Source organism: Stegostoma tigrinum, chromosome 4, assembly GCF_030684315.1.
Source record: "Stegostoma tigrinum isolate sSteTig4 chromosome 4, sSteTig4.hap1, whole genome shotgun sequence".
NCBI lineage: Eukaryota > Metazoa > Chordata > Chondrichthyes > Orectolobiformes > Stegostomatidae > Stegostoma > Stegostoma tigrinum.
The window spans coordinates 63497326-63513885 of NC_081357.1; the positions used below are offsets into that span (position 1 = coordinate 63497326).

At 44.4% G+C, this 16560-nt stretch overlaps 1 protein-coding gene across 3 annotated transcripts in view; it reads left to right on the plus strand.

The window, feature by feature from the left end:
* The window catches only part of LOC125452948 (synaptotagmin-like protein 2), a 236612-nt gene that overhangs the window by 47585 nt on the left and 172467 nt on the right, over positions 1 to 16560 (plus strand). For 2 of the 3 annotated variants that reach the window (XM_048531951.2, XM_048531953.2), the window contains exon 1: positions 4544 to 5035. In XM_048531951.2, coding sequence (XP_048387908.1) covers positions 4908 to 5035 — 128 coding nt within the window. In that variant the 5' untranslated portion in view covers positions 4544 to 4907. Of the gene's footprint in view, positions 1 to 176; positions 291 to 4543; positions 5036 to 16560 lie in introns of those variants that run through there. The other variant, XM_048531952.2, reaches the window with a different exon arrangement.

Below are 16560 nucleotides of genomic sequence, written 5' to 3' on the forward strand. Positions count from 1 at the left end.
ATGGCACAGCAGACTCAACAGGCTGCATGGCTCACTCCTGTTCCTATGTACTTTTTATTAAAGTCTTATTTCAGATTGCCCTGGTCCACTGTGTGAAATGAACACAAGCCTTATTTTAACGCTGAAATCATGCTTCAGATCGGAATCCATAAATTCCTTTGCACTGCTATTTTCAGGCTTCAAACAGCTCAACTATTGAACCAACTTATGTGAATGAATGTTGGAAGGGAATGGAGCATGCAGTATGTATGATGAAAACAGCATTGGATGAAGACCAAGAGAAGACAGAGGTGAGCTGCAGCTGGCAGGTTATTGCTCTGACTTGCATGTTTAATTTGGTGTCATCTTGGGCAAAGAGGGTATAATTGGAAGCTGCATAGAAATTAGGTGAGTTTGGTGACTAACAAAGTGCAAATATAAAAGGTTAACTGGAGACACAACAAAATAAGATTTTCAAACCTTCCAGGAAATAGAGTAGAATCTTATAGGGGCCTGAGCAACATGAGCTTTGGCAAGATGTATGGCAGAATTGGATGCAAAGTCTGATGAGGCCGACCTGGTCAGGAGGATCTCATTCTAGCTTTTGTGCTTTGATAAGCAGTGTGCTGAGTCCCTCACTAGGCAGCAGTGAGTTGTCAGTTAAGGGGGATTATTGCTTGCTAAATGCCTTGCTGGTGGTCCAGCTTGTCTCATTTTTCTTCAGCTTCCTACCTTATCAAACACTGCAAACAAGATAGAAGTTAAGAAAACACAACATGGAAACTAAACCAAGTACTTGGCAGCTTCAGTTTGTCAATTTTTCTGAAGGAACCTCCATATTGGATACTGGATACCAACATCTCAGAGCACTATTCATGGGTACAGGACACATACTTCTTGCACCCAAGGAAATTGGCATCTGACTTCTACCAGACTGTAAGCATACTCTGGGCCCTTCTCCAATCCACTTAGAGAACTCCTCTGCACTTCAAAGTTGCATCGGCAACTATCATTTTAATGCTACAGCAAGAGGGCTCAGGGACATATACGCAGCTCCTGGTTTGGGCTAGGCTGTGCCTCTAGCTCTTTGCTTGCTGTTGTAGTGCTAACTCTCTCTCAGCCTACCTGGATGGTCATGGCAAACCTACCCTGCCTTGTTTTTCTGTGCGATGTACCTTCTGTCTTGGCTTGCCATTTAGTGGAGATACAAAACCAGAAGCTTGTCACGTTTGCCAGCAGGCCTTAATCCAGTCAGAAGTATGTCAGGGGCATCCACCGATAACAGTCCAAGGGCTTACACATGGTCAGTCAACTGCTTGGGGTAATCAGAGCCAGGATCGCCTCCTCGTTAGGGTCAAGAAGCTCCATGTTGTTCTATTCAATGCTTGGCTTCAGTTTTTCTGCCCTAATGTGGGTTGTTTGTCCTGGAATGAAAGAAAGGGGCAGTTATTGTGGGAGATGAAAATGTGATTGCTGTTACAGTTGGTGCAAATGGGGAGGTGTCCTAAGCGAACTATTAAGCCACACAGAAGCCATGCAGGTTTAGTGGTGTGAGAGCAAGACAGGATGGTGGTATTTACTCTGCAGGAGTAGAAGGTCATTGACCTTCTTCTGGGCATTCTTCCATGTGGTTGAGACTGGGTGTCAACATCAGACCAAGGTCTGCTGCCATGGCCTCCATTGCTGGTGCTGGGGAAGAGAAAGTCATATGTCTGTAGCACACCCCTCCAGCAGGATATTTAAACCCCTGCTCACAAAGGGAGTGCCAGTTTCCCTGATCGGCCTTGCCCAGGGAAAAATGTCAGGAACCGTGGAGTGCAGTTTTGGATTGCCAGTGCGTTACATGCGTAGTTAGTGAGGCAGATGATGTAAAATACCATTGGAAAATTAATTGGGCCTCACAGTGGAATTTCTCCGAAATGCATGATACAGACCAGCTTAAACAAAGTCAGTTTTGCTTTTGGTTTCAGTTTTAGTAAATAATATAAATTTCAGCCCATAGTAATTGTGATGCTGGAAGGAGACCCTGCCAGCTGCTCAACATAGATGTGGATCCTCCTGGTTCTCCATTGATCATCATTTCCTTTTCTTTTAATTTCGAAATATGCTTTATTCATTAAAGGTATCTTTACATTAAACACACACGTCGTCTCAAGCATAGTTTGGTAGACAAACATCTACTACACCTGGAAGACCATCAACTTAGTGAAAGACGATCTTCAATCTGCTTGAAATTTGTTGGTCTTCCAGCACAAGGAGTTGATCTTGACCAAGTATTGCAGACTGATACATTCCAAGGCCCAGGGCTATGTGCTGAGGGATGCACTAAAGCTTGGGGCAGCTGCCACCAAAGCACAGTTAGAAAGACCACTCTCTAAGTTCTTCCTGCTGAAGTTAAATCGGGTAATAGATTGTGGAGCTGTTGGATCACGGCAGGACAGGCAGCATCAGAGGAACAGGAAAGTTGACGTTTCAGGTCAGGGCCTTTTTTCAGAAATGGTGGGGGGGAAGGGAGCTGAGAAATAAATAGAGAGATGAGGGGTGGGACTGGGGAAGGTCAGTGGGTTGATGACAGGTGAGTTTAAGTAGGCAGTGTTGGGGACTGGTCAGTGAGTTGAGAGAAGGGGGACAAGTGGGAGAGAAGACGGACAGGTTGTGTCAGGTTAAGGAGGCAGGGATGAGAGAGAGGGTTGGTCATGGAATGAGGCCGGGGATGGGGAGATTTTGAAATTGGTAAAGTCCACCTTGAGACCATTGGGTTGTAGACTCCCAAGGCGGAACATGAGATGCTGCTCTTCCAGTTTCACGTCATATTCTGCCTTGGGAGTCTACAGCCCAATGGCCTAAATGTGGATTTTACCAATTACAAAATGTCCCCAACACTGGCTTCATCCCATGAACAACTATCCCTCTCATTTCCACCTCCTTGACCTGACACAACCTGTCCATCTTCTCTCTCACTTATCCACCCCTCCCACCTCACTGATCAATCCCCACCACTGCCTACCTGCACTCAACAGTCACCAACCCATCTACCTACCCCTGCTCCACCCCTCCTCTCTCTTTTTATTTCTGAGTTACCTGCCCACTCCTCCATTTCTGAAGAAGGGTCCCGACCCAAAACATCAACTTTCCTGTTCCTCTGATCCTGCCTGGCCTGCTGTGTTCCCCCAGCTCCACACTGTGTTCCCCCAGCTCCACACTGTGTTATCTCTGCACGGCAGTTCTTACTACCTCAAAGTTGCATTGAGGTTCAGTTATTGGACCTTCCTGGTGCCTCAAATGCATTATAGTCTGGTTCAAGTAAAAGATGCCCTTGGTTTGTTTGGATAGAGCCAAACTCCAATGTTTGTTGCAGGACAGGAATATTGTATCCATTACACCTGGTGTGGCTTCCTTTACATTGGGGAATCCAAGTGGAGGCTTGGGGACCACTTTGTAGAACACCTCCGCTCGGTTTGCAATAAACAACTGCACCTCCCAGTCGCGAACCATTTTAACTCCCCCTCCCATTCCTCAGATGACATGTCCATCATGGGCCTCCTGCAGTGCCACAATGATGCCACCAGAAGGTTGCAGGAACAGCAACTCATATTCCGCTTGGGAACCCTGCAGCCCAATGGTATCAATGTGGACTTCACAAGCTTCAAAATCGCCCCTTCCCCCACTGCATCCCAAAACCAATCCAGTTCTTCCCCTTCCCCCACTGCATCCCAAAACCAGCCCAGCCTGTCTCTGCCTCCCTAACCTGTTCTTCCTCTCACCCATCCCTTCCTCCCACCTCAAGCTGCACCTCCATTTTCTACCTACCACCTCATCCCGCCTCCTTGACCTGTCCATCTTCCCTGGACTGACCTATCCCCTCCCTACCTCCCCACCTATACTCTCCTCTCTACCTATCTTCTTTTCTCTCCATCTTCGGTCCGCCTCCCCCTCTCTCCCTATTATTCCAGTTCCCTCTCCCCATCCCCCTCTCTGATGAAGGGTCTAGGCCCGAAACGTCAGCTTTTGTGCTCCTAAGATGCTGCTTGGCCTGCTGTGTTCATCCAGCTCCACACTTTGTTGTCTCCAATGTTTGTTTATTTCCTTTGATCACCACATTGGATTGTGTAGTAATGCTGGGAGAACTCAAACTGGTGAGTGGTATGAAGTGTCTACTTGTGCTGTAGTCCATCTGAATTAGTGCAATCTCAAATTCTGGCGAAGGCAGATAAAGGTATAATCAACTCGAAAAGTAAATTCAGTTACTTGTCTTTTGAAAAGTACTGACCCTTCTATTTGCTCCCAACACTTTTAAAAGACATCACTTTCTAATCATTTTTGAGAAATAAATCCAATCATGCTTAAATTTTAGTTTATTAGAACCTTCCAAATCTTTTCCCAGTTTGCTTTTATGAGCTGACTAATTTTCAGATGTAATTCACTTGACGTTTGCTTGGTTTCACCGGCTCAATGTACTTCAAAATTAAAATGATCCATTTCAATGATCACAACCAATGTGAGTTCTAAACCAGTAACGCAACTCAGACCTACATTCCTGCAATAACCTAATTTGCATAAAGAAAATACATGACACAGAAAGAGTCTCATTGTTTGCTGCATTTTATTCCTCCAGAGCCTGCAATACTTTACCCTGTTATGGGACAACAGAATCTTGCTGAAAGAACCTAAATGTCTGACAGAAAATCTAACATTGTGAATGCGGCAGAATATCTTCCGTGATCCTGAAAGAATGCAAACACCTGATTTAACCTCTTGTTGTCTGTGAACAATCTCAAAAAGAAAAACCGAGATTTAAAGTTTGCTGCAAGCACCAACGGTGTGACAGCTGAAAGAAAAAGGACAGACACCCTGCCACTCGAAGGTGCAAACTTTCTCTGACTTGGTCTGGCTTCAGTTCGCCCGAATTTCATTCGGAATATTGGAAAATGAAAACAGAGATGGATCTAACTAAAATTGTGGACCTGAGCTTTCTGTCAGAAGAAGAGCAGTTAGCTCTTCAGCAAGTCCTTAAAAGAGACGCTGCTCTGAGAAAGCTTGAAGAAAGTCGCATCAAGTAGGTTCTATTTTTGTTTTCCTAAGATCAATGCTATTTACTTTATTATTTCCTTCTAACGCACACGGTTTATTTAACAATACGGTATATAAGTCGGAAAGTAGTTTTAGCCAGTTTGGACACTGATTGACAGTTTCGTTTCCTCATTAGTAGTAACTATATAACATGCATGATTTACACTGTAATTGCATTCTTCTCGTTTCAAATTTCAGAGAATAAAGGAGGGAAGGAAAGGATATGCCTTCTACGAAACTCTGCACAATGTATCAGTGATCATTCCAATTTCACTAAAACCATGAAACAAAGCAATAATTTCTACATCTGCAAAACAAAGTCTGGCTTTTGTCAGTACGCGTGCAGTGGTCTATTCCTATCAATATAAAATTAATATGCGCGTTCAGAGCTCACTATAGAAAAATCTTTCACTTTACACTTGCTTTTCTTCCCTGTCGCCCAGCTGTGATTTCAAACTGAAGCTCAATTTACATAAACAGAAATGATGCCAGACGCTGATCCAAGAGAAGGGTGATATGGTGGATTAGTGGTTAGTAATAATGCCTCCCAATACCAGGGACCCCTGGGTCTGATTTCACTCAGGTGACTGTATGGAATTTGCACTTTCTGTGTGGGTCTCTTCTGAGTGTTCTAGCTTCCTCCTACAGACCAAATATGTGTAGGTCAGATGGATTGGCTATGCTAAATTGCCCACAGTGTCTAGGGATGTACTGACTAGATGGATGAGACAGGAATAGGGTAGGGAGATAGGTCGGGGTGGAATGCTTTCTGGAGGGTCAGTGTAGACTCAATGGGCTGAATGGTCTGCTTCCACACTGTAGGGATTCTTCGAGAATTCATAGTGAATGTTTTATCCCTGAGCTGACATTAGTTAACAGATTAATATCTGGATTCTGAATTCAGATCTTGCTGTGTGCAAATTGACTATTGCGTTTCCTAAATTTAAATAGGGATGAATTTCAAAAGTACTTTATTGACTACAAAACACTTTGTAATGCCCTGAAAAGGCATTCTATACAACTCTTTTTTTAAATCAAGTTGTTCTGCTTATTTAAGAGCAAAAGTGATCCGCCTGTTTAGGGAGTGACCATCATAAAGTATTCACTCTGGCACATCATATTTCAGCAGAAGGCGATTAGCTTGTCATGTTATGAGATAAATATCTTTGTTTTGTTGTACTTCGACCTGTGTATCTACACCTTAATTCTTAATACAGCAAGGCTAGTTAGTGCCTGATATTGTGTTTTTCTTTCGTGCAGTAATGTTGCAAAATTATGGGTAAGCCAGTGTATTTCTGGGTGGGCAGCACTGACTTGCTCTGAAAAGTGATAATGCAATTCTTCCGTTAATACATGTTGTGGCGTGGTTCGGAATTAAAAGTTAATGGAATTAGCTTTTTTCTATTTCAGTGAATTTGACATTTAGATAAAAACTGTAAAGCAAAACTGAAGTATGCTTTGTCTGAGTGAATATGTTATGAACCCCATAATGGTCCGTACAATTATTGATTTATATCATTTAGTGAAGACAGAATCTGTGCTTAAGGTCTTATCTTATGAGGAGACAAATTATGCCAGTGATTACTTTCCCCCTTTTTTGTCTACACCTCCACCACTCTCTTCTCCAAGGAAGCAAACACTGGAATTTTGTTTCAGTCTCCTGTCATTCCTGCTCTTACCACTGACTAATTGAAGGAGTGGCAGGTCAGCCCAAATCCATTGTCATTTGTCTTCCCTCCCAGTAATTTTCGCTCTTGACTTCCCCATTATAGCACTGCTGAGATTGAGTACAAACTTTAAAACTGAGTGGAATAATTGGAGGTAACTATAATATTAGAAGACTGTGTAAAATGGGCAATTCTTGAATTAGAATAAAATTCACCAAATATGCATTTGATAATTAATTTTTTAAAATCCCTATCGAGTTTTCCACTGGTTTTACTTCTGTGTGATGGCATTGTTGCTGTATGCAAATATTGAGAATATTTGATGACCATTATTTAGAAACTTCGCACTAAAATGACCACTCCTTTCCTCTGTTACTGATACAATATTGAAAATACTTAATACCTCAATATTTTTCTGCTGTTATCTTTTACTGCTTTGAAAACGCAAATGGCTGTGTTGCTGTGAGTAACAGAATGCACTGATACCAATGAGGTTATTTCCAAATGAATCATTGTAGGGGCTGGATATTGCTTATGAATTGACAAGGATTTGAAGTTATGGTTGAAGAACTCTTGAGTGGAGGTATACCAATTTATGATTATGTCTGTCCTTTGACAGAGTGATACAGGTGACCAGATCAATGTGCCTATATAAGTAGAGGCAAGGAGGAGCTGGGCAGCTATATTTCGCTTCCTGTCTTGTCAGTTAGTACCAATCTATGGGACAGTGGTAGAAATTTCACTGAAATTCATTTTACATGAAGAGGACCAGAATTCCTTTAAGGTTATTTGCCTTTTTCTGCCAATTAGAAATCTCTCCCAATGGAGCATCAATGAATTTTGATTTTTAGCCAATTTTTTTATCCTTCTGTTGGAGAATAAAGACAGAGTTCGACCTTGGTGGATCAGCCACGACCTTTCAAATGATTTATATCATGGCAGATTGAGAGGTAGGTAGAAAGGTCCGCTGTGGCAGTACAAATATCCCAGGAACAATTTTGTCCTTGATCCTTTAGTTATGTGATTTTGCAAGGAATGCTGAGATTGGAACCTATAGCTCGGGTTGTGGATGAGGTTGCTGGCTTGCTTGCCGAGCTGGCTGGTTATCATACAGATGTTTCATCACCATTAGAGATAATGAGAACTGTAGATGCTGGAGAATCCAAGATAACAAAGTGTGGAGCTGGATGAACACAGCAGGCCAAGCAGCATCTCAGGAGCACAAAAGCTGAAGTTTCGGGCCTAGACCTTTCATCAGAGAGGAGATGGGGAGAGGGCTCTGGAATAAATAGGGAGAGATGGGAAGGCAGACCGAAGATGGAGAGAAAAGAAGATAGGTGGAGAGGAGAGTATAGGTGGGGGGGGGGGGGGGGGGTGGTAGGGAGGGGATAGGTCAGTCCAGGGAAGACGGACAGGTCAAGGAGGCAGGATGAGGTTATTAGGTAGGAAATGGAGGTGCGTCTTGAGGTTGGGGGAAGGGATAGATGAGAGGAAGAACAGGTTAGGGAGGTGGGGTCAAGCTGGACTGATTTTGGGATGCAGTGGGGGGAGGGGGCGAGCTGGGCTGGTTTTGGGATGCAGTGGGGGAAGGGGAGATTTTGAAGCTTGTGAAGTCCACATTGATACCATTGGGCTGCAGGGTTCCCAAGCGGAGTATGAGTTGCTGTTCCTGCAACCTTCGGGTGGCAGCATTGTGGCACTGCAGGTGGCTCATGATGGACATGTCGTCTAAGGAGTGGGAGAGGGAGTTAAAATGGTTCGCAACTGGGAGGTGCAGCTGTTTATTGTGAACCGAGTGGCGGTGGTCTGCAAAGCGGTCCCCAAGCCTCCGCTTGGTTTCCCCAATGTAGTGAAAGCCACACTGGGTACAGTGGATACAGGATACCACATTGGCAGATGTGCAGGTGAACATCTGCTTAATATGCAAAGTCATCTTGGGTCCTGGGTTGGGGGTGAGGGAGGAGGTGTGGGGGCAAGTGTAGCATTTCCTGCGGTTGCAGGGGAAGGTGCCGGGTGTGGTGGCGTTGGAGGGGAGTTTGGAGCGAACAAGGGAGTCACGGAGAGAGTAGTCTCTCCAGAAGGCAGACAAGGGTGGGGATGGAAAAATGTCTTGGCTGGTGGGTTCGGATTGTAGATGGCAGAAGTTTCGGAGGATGATGCATTGTACCCAGAGGTTGGTGGGGTGGTATGTGAGAACGAGGGATATCCACTTGGGGCGGTTGTGGCGGGGGTGGGGTGTGAGGGATGTATTGCGGGAAATGCGGGAGACGTGTAAGGGCGTTCGTGACCACTGTGGGGGGAAAGTTGCGGTCCTTGAAAAACGTGGACATCTGGGATGTGCGGGAGTGGAATGCCTCGTCCTCACCCTCAACAACTTCTTTTTCGATTTCTCCCACTTCCTACAGACAAAGGGGGTGGCCATGGGTACCCACATGTGCTCAAGCTATACCTGCCTCATTGTAGGTTACGTAGAAGAGTCCCTCTTCCGCACCTACACTGGCCCCAAACCCCACCTCTTCCTCCGTTACATTGATGACTATATCGGCGCCGCCTTTTGCTCCCAAGAGGAGCTCGAACAGTTCATCCACTTCAACAACACCTTCCACCCCAACCTCAAGTTCACCCGGGCCATCTTCAACACATCCCTCACCTTCCTGGACCTCTCAGTCTCCATCTCAGGCAACCAACTAGAAACCACTTCAAGTTGTGTCCACTTCAAGCCCACCGACTCCCACAGTTACCTAGAATATACCTCCTCCTACCCACCCCCCTGCAAAAATTCTATCCCCTGTTCCCAATTCCTCCGCCTCCGCTGCATCTGCTCCCAGGATGAGGCATTCCACTCCCGCACATCCCAGATGTCCGCGTTCTTCAAGTACGCAACTTTCCCCCTGCAGTGGTCAAGAACGCCCTTGACCATGTCTCCCGCATTTCCCGCAACACATCCCTCACACCCCGCCCCCACAATAACCGCCCTAAGAGAATCCCCCTTGTCCTCACATACCACCCCACCAACCTCCGGATACAACGCATCATCCTCCAATACTTCCGCCATCTACAATCCGACCCCAGCACCCAAGACATTTTTCCATCCCCACCCTTGTCTGCCTTCCAGAGAGACCACTCTCTCCGTGACTCCCTTGTCCGCTCCACACTCCCCTCCACGCCACCACACCCGGCACCTTCCCCTGCAACCACAGCAAGTGCTACACTTGCCCCCACACCTCCTCCCTCACCCCATCCCAGGCCCCAAGATGACTTTCCACATCAAGCAGATGTTCACCTGCACATCTGCCCATGTGGTGTACTGTATCCACTGTATCCGGTGTGGCTTCCTCTACATTGGGGAAACCAAGTGGAGGCTTGGGGACCGCTTTGCAGAACACCTCCGCTCGGTTCCCAACAAACAACTGCACCTCCCATTAGTGAACCATTTAAGCTCCCCCTCCCATTCCTTAGACGACATGCCCATCATGGGCCTCCTGCAGTGCCACAATGATGCCACCCAAAGGTTGCAGGAACAGCAACACATATTCCGCTTGGGAACCCTGCAGCCCAATGCTATCAAAGTCCATGTATCCTCTTGGCTTGTTTCCTTCCAGTTAGGCTGATATAATGTTTGTTGCAGTCGTTTCAAGGCATTTTGTAAACTATGTTGGTCCTGCATGTTCGTGGGAATTGGGTATTTAATCCTTGTGAGTGTTTGTCATATTGTGGCTGTAGGTTTGTGCGCTACCATGAGTCCTAGTTGTAATCGGACTTTTGTTGTCAGTTCTGATATGTTCCCGATATAGAGTAGTGTGTCCAGTGTATTGGGGCCTACTGTGTCCTTTTGGCATTGACTTCCTTGTAGGCACCTGCAGATGAAGTTGTTGGGATATCCATTGTTAGCAAAGATCTTGTATATGTGCTTTTCCTTCATCTTGTGTGGTTCTGACATGTTGCAGTGAGTTGTGGCCTATTTGAATAGTGTCCTAATACAGCTTTGTTTGTCGACATTGAGGTGATGGCTGTGGAAATTGATGATTTGGTCAGTGTAGATTACCTTCCTATATATTGTGGTTTGGAACTCCCCGTTGGTCAATTGTTCTACCTTGATGCCTAGAAATGAAAGTTGATTGCTGACATCATCTTCTCAAAAATTTGATCCCGGTGAAAACGTTGTGGATGAGATGGTGTGTCTCATCTAACTTGGTGCATTTAATGATGTCAAACATTTTCATCCACATATTGGATCCACAGTTTTGGCTGTATCAGGAGAAGGGTAGTGCATTCCCATGACTGCTTCTACAATAAGTCCTGAGATGGATGACCCCATAAGTGTGCCGTTGATTTGTTTGTATACTTGGTCATTAAAGATGAAGTGTGTAGTGAGGCATAGGTCCAGTAGGCTGAGTATGTTGTCGTTGCTGATAGAGTCAGCATTTCTGCTGCAAACAGTAATGTAGCAAGTGTTTCTTTGGCTGAATGTATGTCAATGGATATGAATAGTGACACAAAAGGATACCATGATCTTGTCGTTGTTGATTTTAATGTTCTTCAGCTTGTGAAGGAATTCCTGGGTTGAGTGGATGGAGTGAGATGATCCATTGACCTGGTGTATCAGTTTGTGTGTGGGTGTGCCTGGTTAGGAGCCAATGGGTCTGAGGGGGATGTCTGGTTTATGTACTTTGGGTAGTCCGTAGAAATAGGGGGTGTTCGCACTTTCTGGTTTCATTTTCACGTAATCCGTCTTGGTTATTTGCCCTTTGTTTTTGATTTTATTCAGTGTTTGGGTGATCCTGTTTGCGAGCTGCGGTGTTGGGTGTATCTCCACCTATTGGTAAGTTCGTGCATCTGCAAGCAGTGCCTGTGCTTCCTCAATGTAGTTGTTTGTTCCTAATGACAGGCATGTGCCTCAATTCCCACAGCAATCATCCCAATGTCCACAAACAAAGCTGGGTTAGGACACTATTTGAATAGGACACAACTCACTGCAACGTGCCAGAACACCACAAGAAGGAAAAAGAGCACCTACACAAGCTCTTTGCTAACAATGCTTATCCCAACACCTTCAGGTGCCTACAAGAAAGACAATGACAAGACGACACAGTCCATCCCAATACACTGGCCACACTACCCTATATCAAGAACATATCAGAACTGACAACAAGACCCTTACAACCACTTGGAATCATGGTTGCACACAAACTCACAGCTACATTACGACAAACACTCACAAGGAGCAAAGACCCAAATTCTCATGACTTGCATGACCAATGTAGTTTACAAAATACCTTGCAATGACTGCAACAGACATTCCATTGGCCAGACCGGAATGAAACTAGCCATCAGGAGACATGAACACCAGCTAGCAGCAAAACGACATGATGAACTTTCCCTCATCTCACTGCACTTGGACAATGAAGGCCATCAATTCAGCTGGGACAACGTGTCCATCCTAGCTCAAGCCAACCACAGACATGCACAGAAATTCCTATAGGCCTGGTTTTCAACCTGTAATATGCTATCAACAAACACATGGAATTAGACCCCATATACAAGCCGGGCAGAAAAAAAAACTGGAAATGACATAACCCAACTTAACAGACCGGGTCATACGAAGCAGAGTAGGACAGCATCGCTTCATCGGAGGTCACACTGATGATGTTACTTATGATGGTGATGAAACATCTGTACGATAACCAACCAGCTCGGTGAGCAAGCCAACAACCTCATTAGAACCAAGAGCTTTTGCAGAAATATTTTTCTTTCTTACCTGTCAACAGCATGGCAAATTACTATATTCCTACCAAGCCAGTCTAAAATCTGCTTGTGCCTTGCAGATTGGGAATTGAGATAGTAGTGCTGTGGTTATATTACAGGATTAGTAATGCAGGAGAACATGGTTTTAAATCCCATCCGCAGTTTCAGAATTGAATTTAACTTAAAATGAAAAGCTAACATCAGTGACCACAAAGCTGTGAAATTACCAACTAGGATATTATGCAGTAAGTGCTGGGTTTATCTTGTCCTGCAGTCCCATTCCAATGTGCATCATGAACACTTCAGTGCTGAAATTTACCCTCAGAATGGGAATCGGAGTCAGTTCATTTCCCAACATCACCATCTTTCCTTCTGTCCAAATTCAGAAATCACACAACACCAGATTATAGCCCAACAGATTTATTTGAAATCACAAGCTTTCAGAGAGTAGCCCCTTCACATGACGAAGCCTTGTGATTTCAAATAAACCAGTTGGATTATAACCTGGTGATAATGGGAACTGCAGATGCTGGAGAATCCAAGATAACAAGGTGTGGACCTGGATGAACACAGCAGGCGAAGCAGCATCTCAGGAGCACAAAAGCTGACGTTTCGGGCCTAGACCCTTCATCAGAGAGGGTGATGAAGGGTCTAGGCCTGAAACGTCAGCTTTTGTGCTCCTGAGATGCTGCTTGGCCTGCTGTGTTCATCCAGCTCCACACTTTGTTATCTTGGATTATAACCTGGTGCTGTGTTACATCTGACTTTGTTCACCCCAGTCCAAGACTGGCACCGCCACATCATGGCTTTGCTTCTCGCGGTGCTGTATTTTTTCTATTTTCAAGGTGAAGTGGCAAAAGGACAGGCTGCACTCAGGGGCCACTGCCTCTAGAAGCAAGCCTGAAATGGAATAGAGGTGAGTAGATGGTGGAACCAAGCTAGCGGGGCAATTTGCACTCATTGGAGTCTCGAGGCTGATGCCAATCCTGCTGGGTTCATATTTCCTTCATATTGCTCGGGTCTGCGGTCACACATGTCACCCGTTTTTGGTGAGCAAGATTGTGCCCTGAAGGGAATTCGAGCCATTGGTCTGGGAGTGCCTTTCGGCATACTATCAAATAAATTCCCCTGCCTGCCCTTCTAAAAGCTCTAAGTGGGCCTGGGAAATTCAGCCCATTTGTAACTCCAATAACTGCTGCAGTTTTAAAATCATATTGTGTTTTCCTTATAATCATTTAACTTTCAATGAAGGGAGCTGTTCGTTGTGCAATCGGTCAGGCACATGAATAATATGTCTCCTGTACACTTCTGACAAATGATTTTAATTAGCTAGATAAACACTGCGTATAAATTGGTTTGGTTAAGTATCATGGGAACTTGATCTTATTTTGGACACTTGACTAGAGCTTTTATGACTGTGTTCGCAGGTTAAAATCAAATTTGTTACTTGTTACCAATCTACTCGAAGAGGCTGTGTACACATTGCAGTTTTGTTTACATTTTCCTCAGTCTTACATTAGATGTGCACAACACTGGCAATTTATTGCCCATTCCTAAATGCCCTTGAGAAGGTGATCACCCATCTTATTTCACTGCTGCACCCATCTGATCTAGGTACATCAACATTGATGCTGAAGAAGGGATTTCCAGGATTTAGACAGTGAAGGAGCAATGTTGTAGCTCCAAGTCAGGATAGTGGGTAGCTTGGAGGGGAACATGCATGTGATGATGTTTCCACATATGCCACCCTTACTCTGTTGCTGTTCGTCAGTGAGTAAATGAACTGTAGAATTTAAAGTAAAAATCAGCTCACATATTCAAATATTTTGTATAGTTGTTGCCTCACAAGTAGTCAAGCAGTTATACAGACCCCTAAACCATAAACATTATTCTTTTTAAAGAACATTTCCTGCTTGCTACGGACAAGCTATGAAAAAAAAGAAAAAAAATACCGGCATGGACTATTTTCTAAACGGTGAGAAAATTCGTAAAGCAGAAGTACAAAGGAATCTGGGAGTGTTGGTCCAGGAGTCTGTAAAAGTTAACTTGCAGGTAGTCTGTGATTAAGAAAGCGAATGTAATGTTGTCGTTTATCTCAAGAGGGGTGGAATATAAAGGCAGTGGTGTGCTTCTGAGGCTTTATTTAGGCCCCATTTAGAATATTGTGTCCAATTTTGGGCCCCACACCTCAGGAAGGACATACTGGCCCTGGTGCGTGTCCAGTGGAGATTCACACGGATGATCCCTGGAATGGTAGGTTTAATGTATGACGAACGGCTAAGGATCCTGGGATTGTACTCATTAGAGTTTAGAAGGTTGAGGGGAGATCTAATAGAAACTTACAAGATAATGTATGGTTTAGAAGGGGTGGACGCTAGGAAGTTATTTCCGTTAGGCGGGGAGACTAAGACCCGTGGGCACAGCCTTAAAATTAGAGGGGGTAAATTTAAAACTGAAATGAGACGACATTTCTTCAGCCAGAGAGTGGTGGGCTTTGGGAATTCATTGCCACGGAGTGCAGTGGAGGCCAGGACGTTAGATACCTTCAAGGCAGAGATCAATAAATTCTTGATCTCATAAGGAAACAAGGGCTACAGGGAGAGTGCAGGGAAGTGGAGTTGAAATGCCCATCAGCCATGATTTAAATGGCAGTGGACTTAATGAGCCGAATGGCCTTACTTCCACTCCTATGTCTTATGATCTTATGGTCTTGTGAACATTATTCATTCTTCTCATTAACAGTAATCAAACCATCTGTTTAAACTACAAAAACTCTAATCAGGGCTGCAAGTAAGCTTGACACACTATTAATAAACATTCTGCTCAAGTCTTCATGCCATCTTGCAAGCATTACAAAAATAGAAATATGTAAGAAAGGCCATTATAATGCCTGCTGTGACAGAAGTGCTATGTTGGCTCTTGTTTCTTCTGTAAACAAACCAAAGATTGATAAACAGTGGCCTTTTTAGATTTGATGCCTTTAGAAGAGTCATTGTGATTGATTTTTAACTTAATGTGGAGTTGACGGTGTTGGGGGGCCTGGACAAAGTCAGAAATCACATGACACCAGATTCCAGTCCAACAGGTTTATTTGAACTCACAACCTTTCGGAGTGCAGCCCCTTCAACAGGTGTAGCAAGAGAGCAGGGCACATAGACACAGAGTTTAAAGGCAGAGAGTTTAAGGGCTGAGAGATCAAAAGATTATACAACTGGTGTGAGTGGACTGTCAGATAATAAGTCGCTGCAGGTGAGGAAGAGTGTTATACAGTGAGTAAAGTGTCAACAACTGAACAACCAGAAAAGGGGTGACCTATAATTATGTTATTGTAGTCACTTAGTTTGTCTCCAGCTCCACCTAATTTTTAAAGCTTTGAAATTGTCTGTCTGCCTCACTCAATGGGATGATAGGGCACGCTCTAGGCCATGGCCATTACTGGGATGCACCCCTCAGCAGTTTCATTCCTGATGACTCGGAACATGAAGCCATCTTGGCACTTCAGGCCATCTGATATTGCACCAGCCCATTGGATTGATGACTCATCAGTTTTGTTTAAATAAGTCCTCATAATGGATCTAGCTTTGCAGCTGGAACAGCTGACCTGCCCACTTCCTCCACTGGCCTGCCACCCAAATATTCCAGTTACAATCTGTCTGACCAGCTAAATTAGTAGCAATCTGTCTCTGTGTGATCAGTTAATTGTTTATTCGAACTTGAGAAGAGCATAACAAATGGAAATGAAATTACAATTCTGTGGAAATCAATAACTTTTAATAATATACTTGAATTCCATTGGTAGTAGAAACTGCAGATGGTGGAGAATCTAAGATAACAAGGTGTAGAGCTGGATGAACACAGCAGGCCAAGCAGCATCAGGGGAGCAGGAAGGCTGACGTTTTGGGTCTACACCCTTCTTCAGAGTCTAGGCCCGAAACATCAGCCTTCCTGCTCCTCTGATGCTGCTTGTGTTCATCCAGCTCTACACCTTGTTATCTTGAATTGCAGTGATTGACTGAAAACTTTGTATCACTTCACAGGACTACAAGTATTCAGACTTTTAATCTGAAAGCAAAAAGCAACATTGTCTTAGCACTAAAAA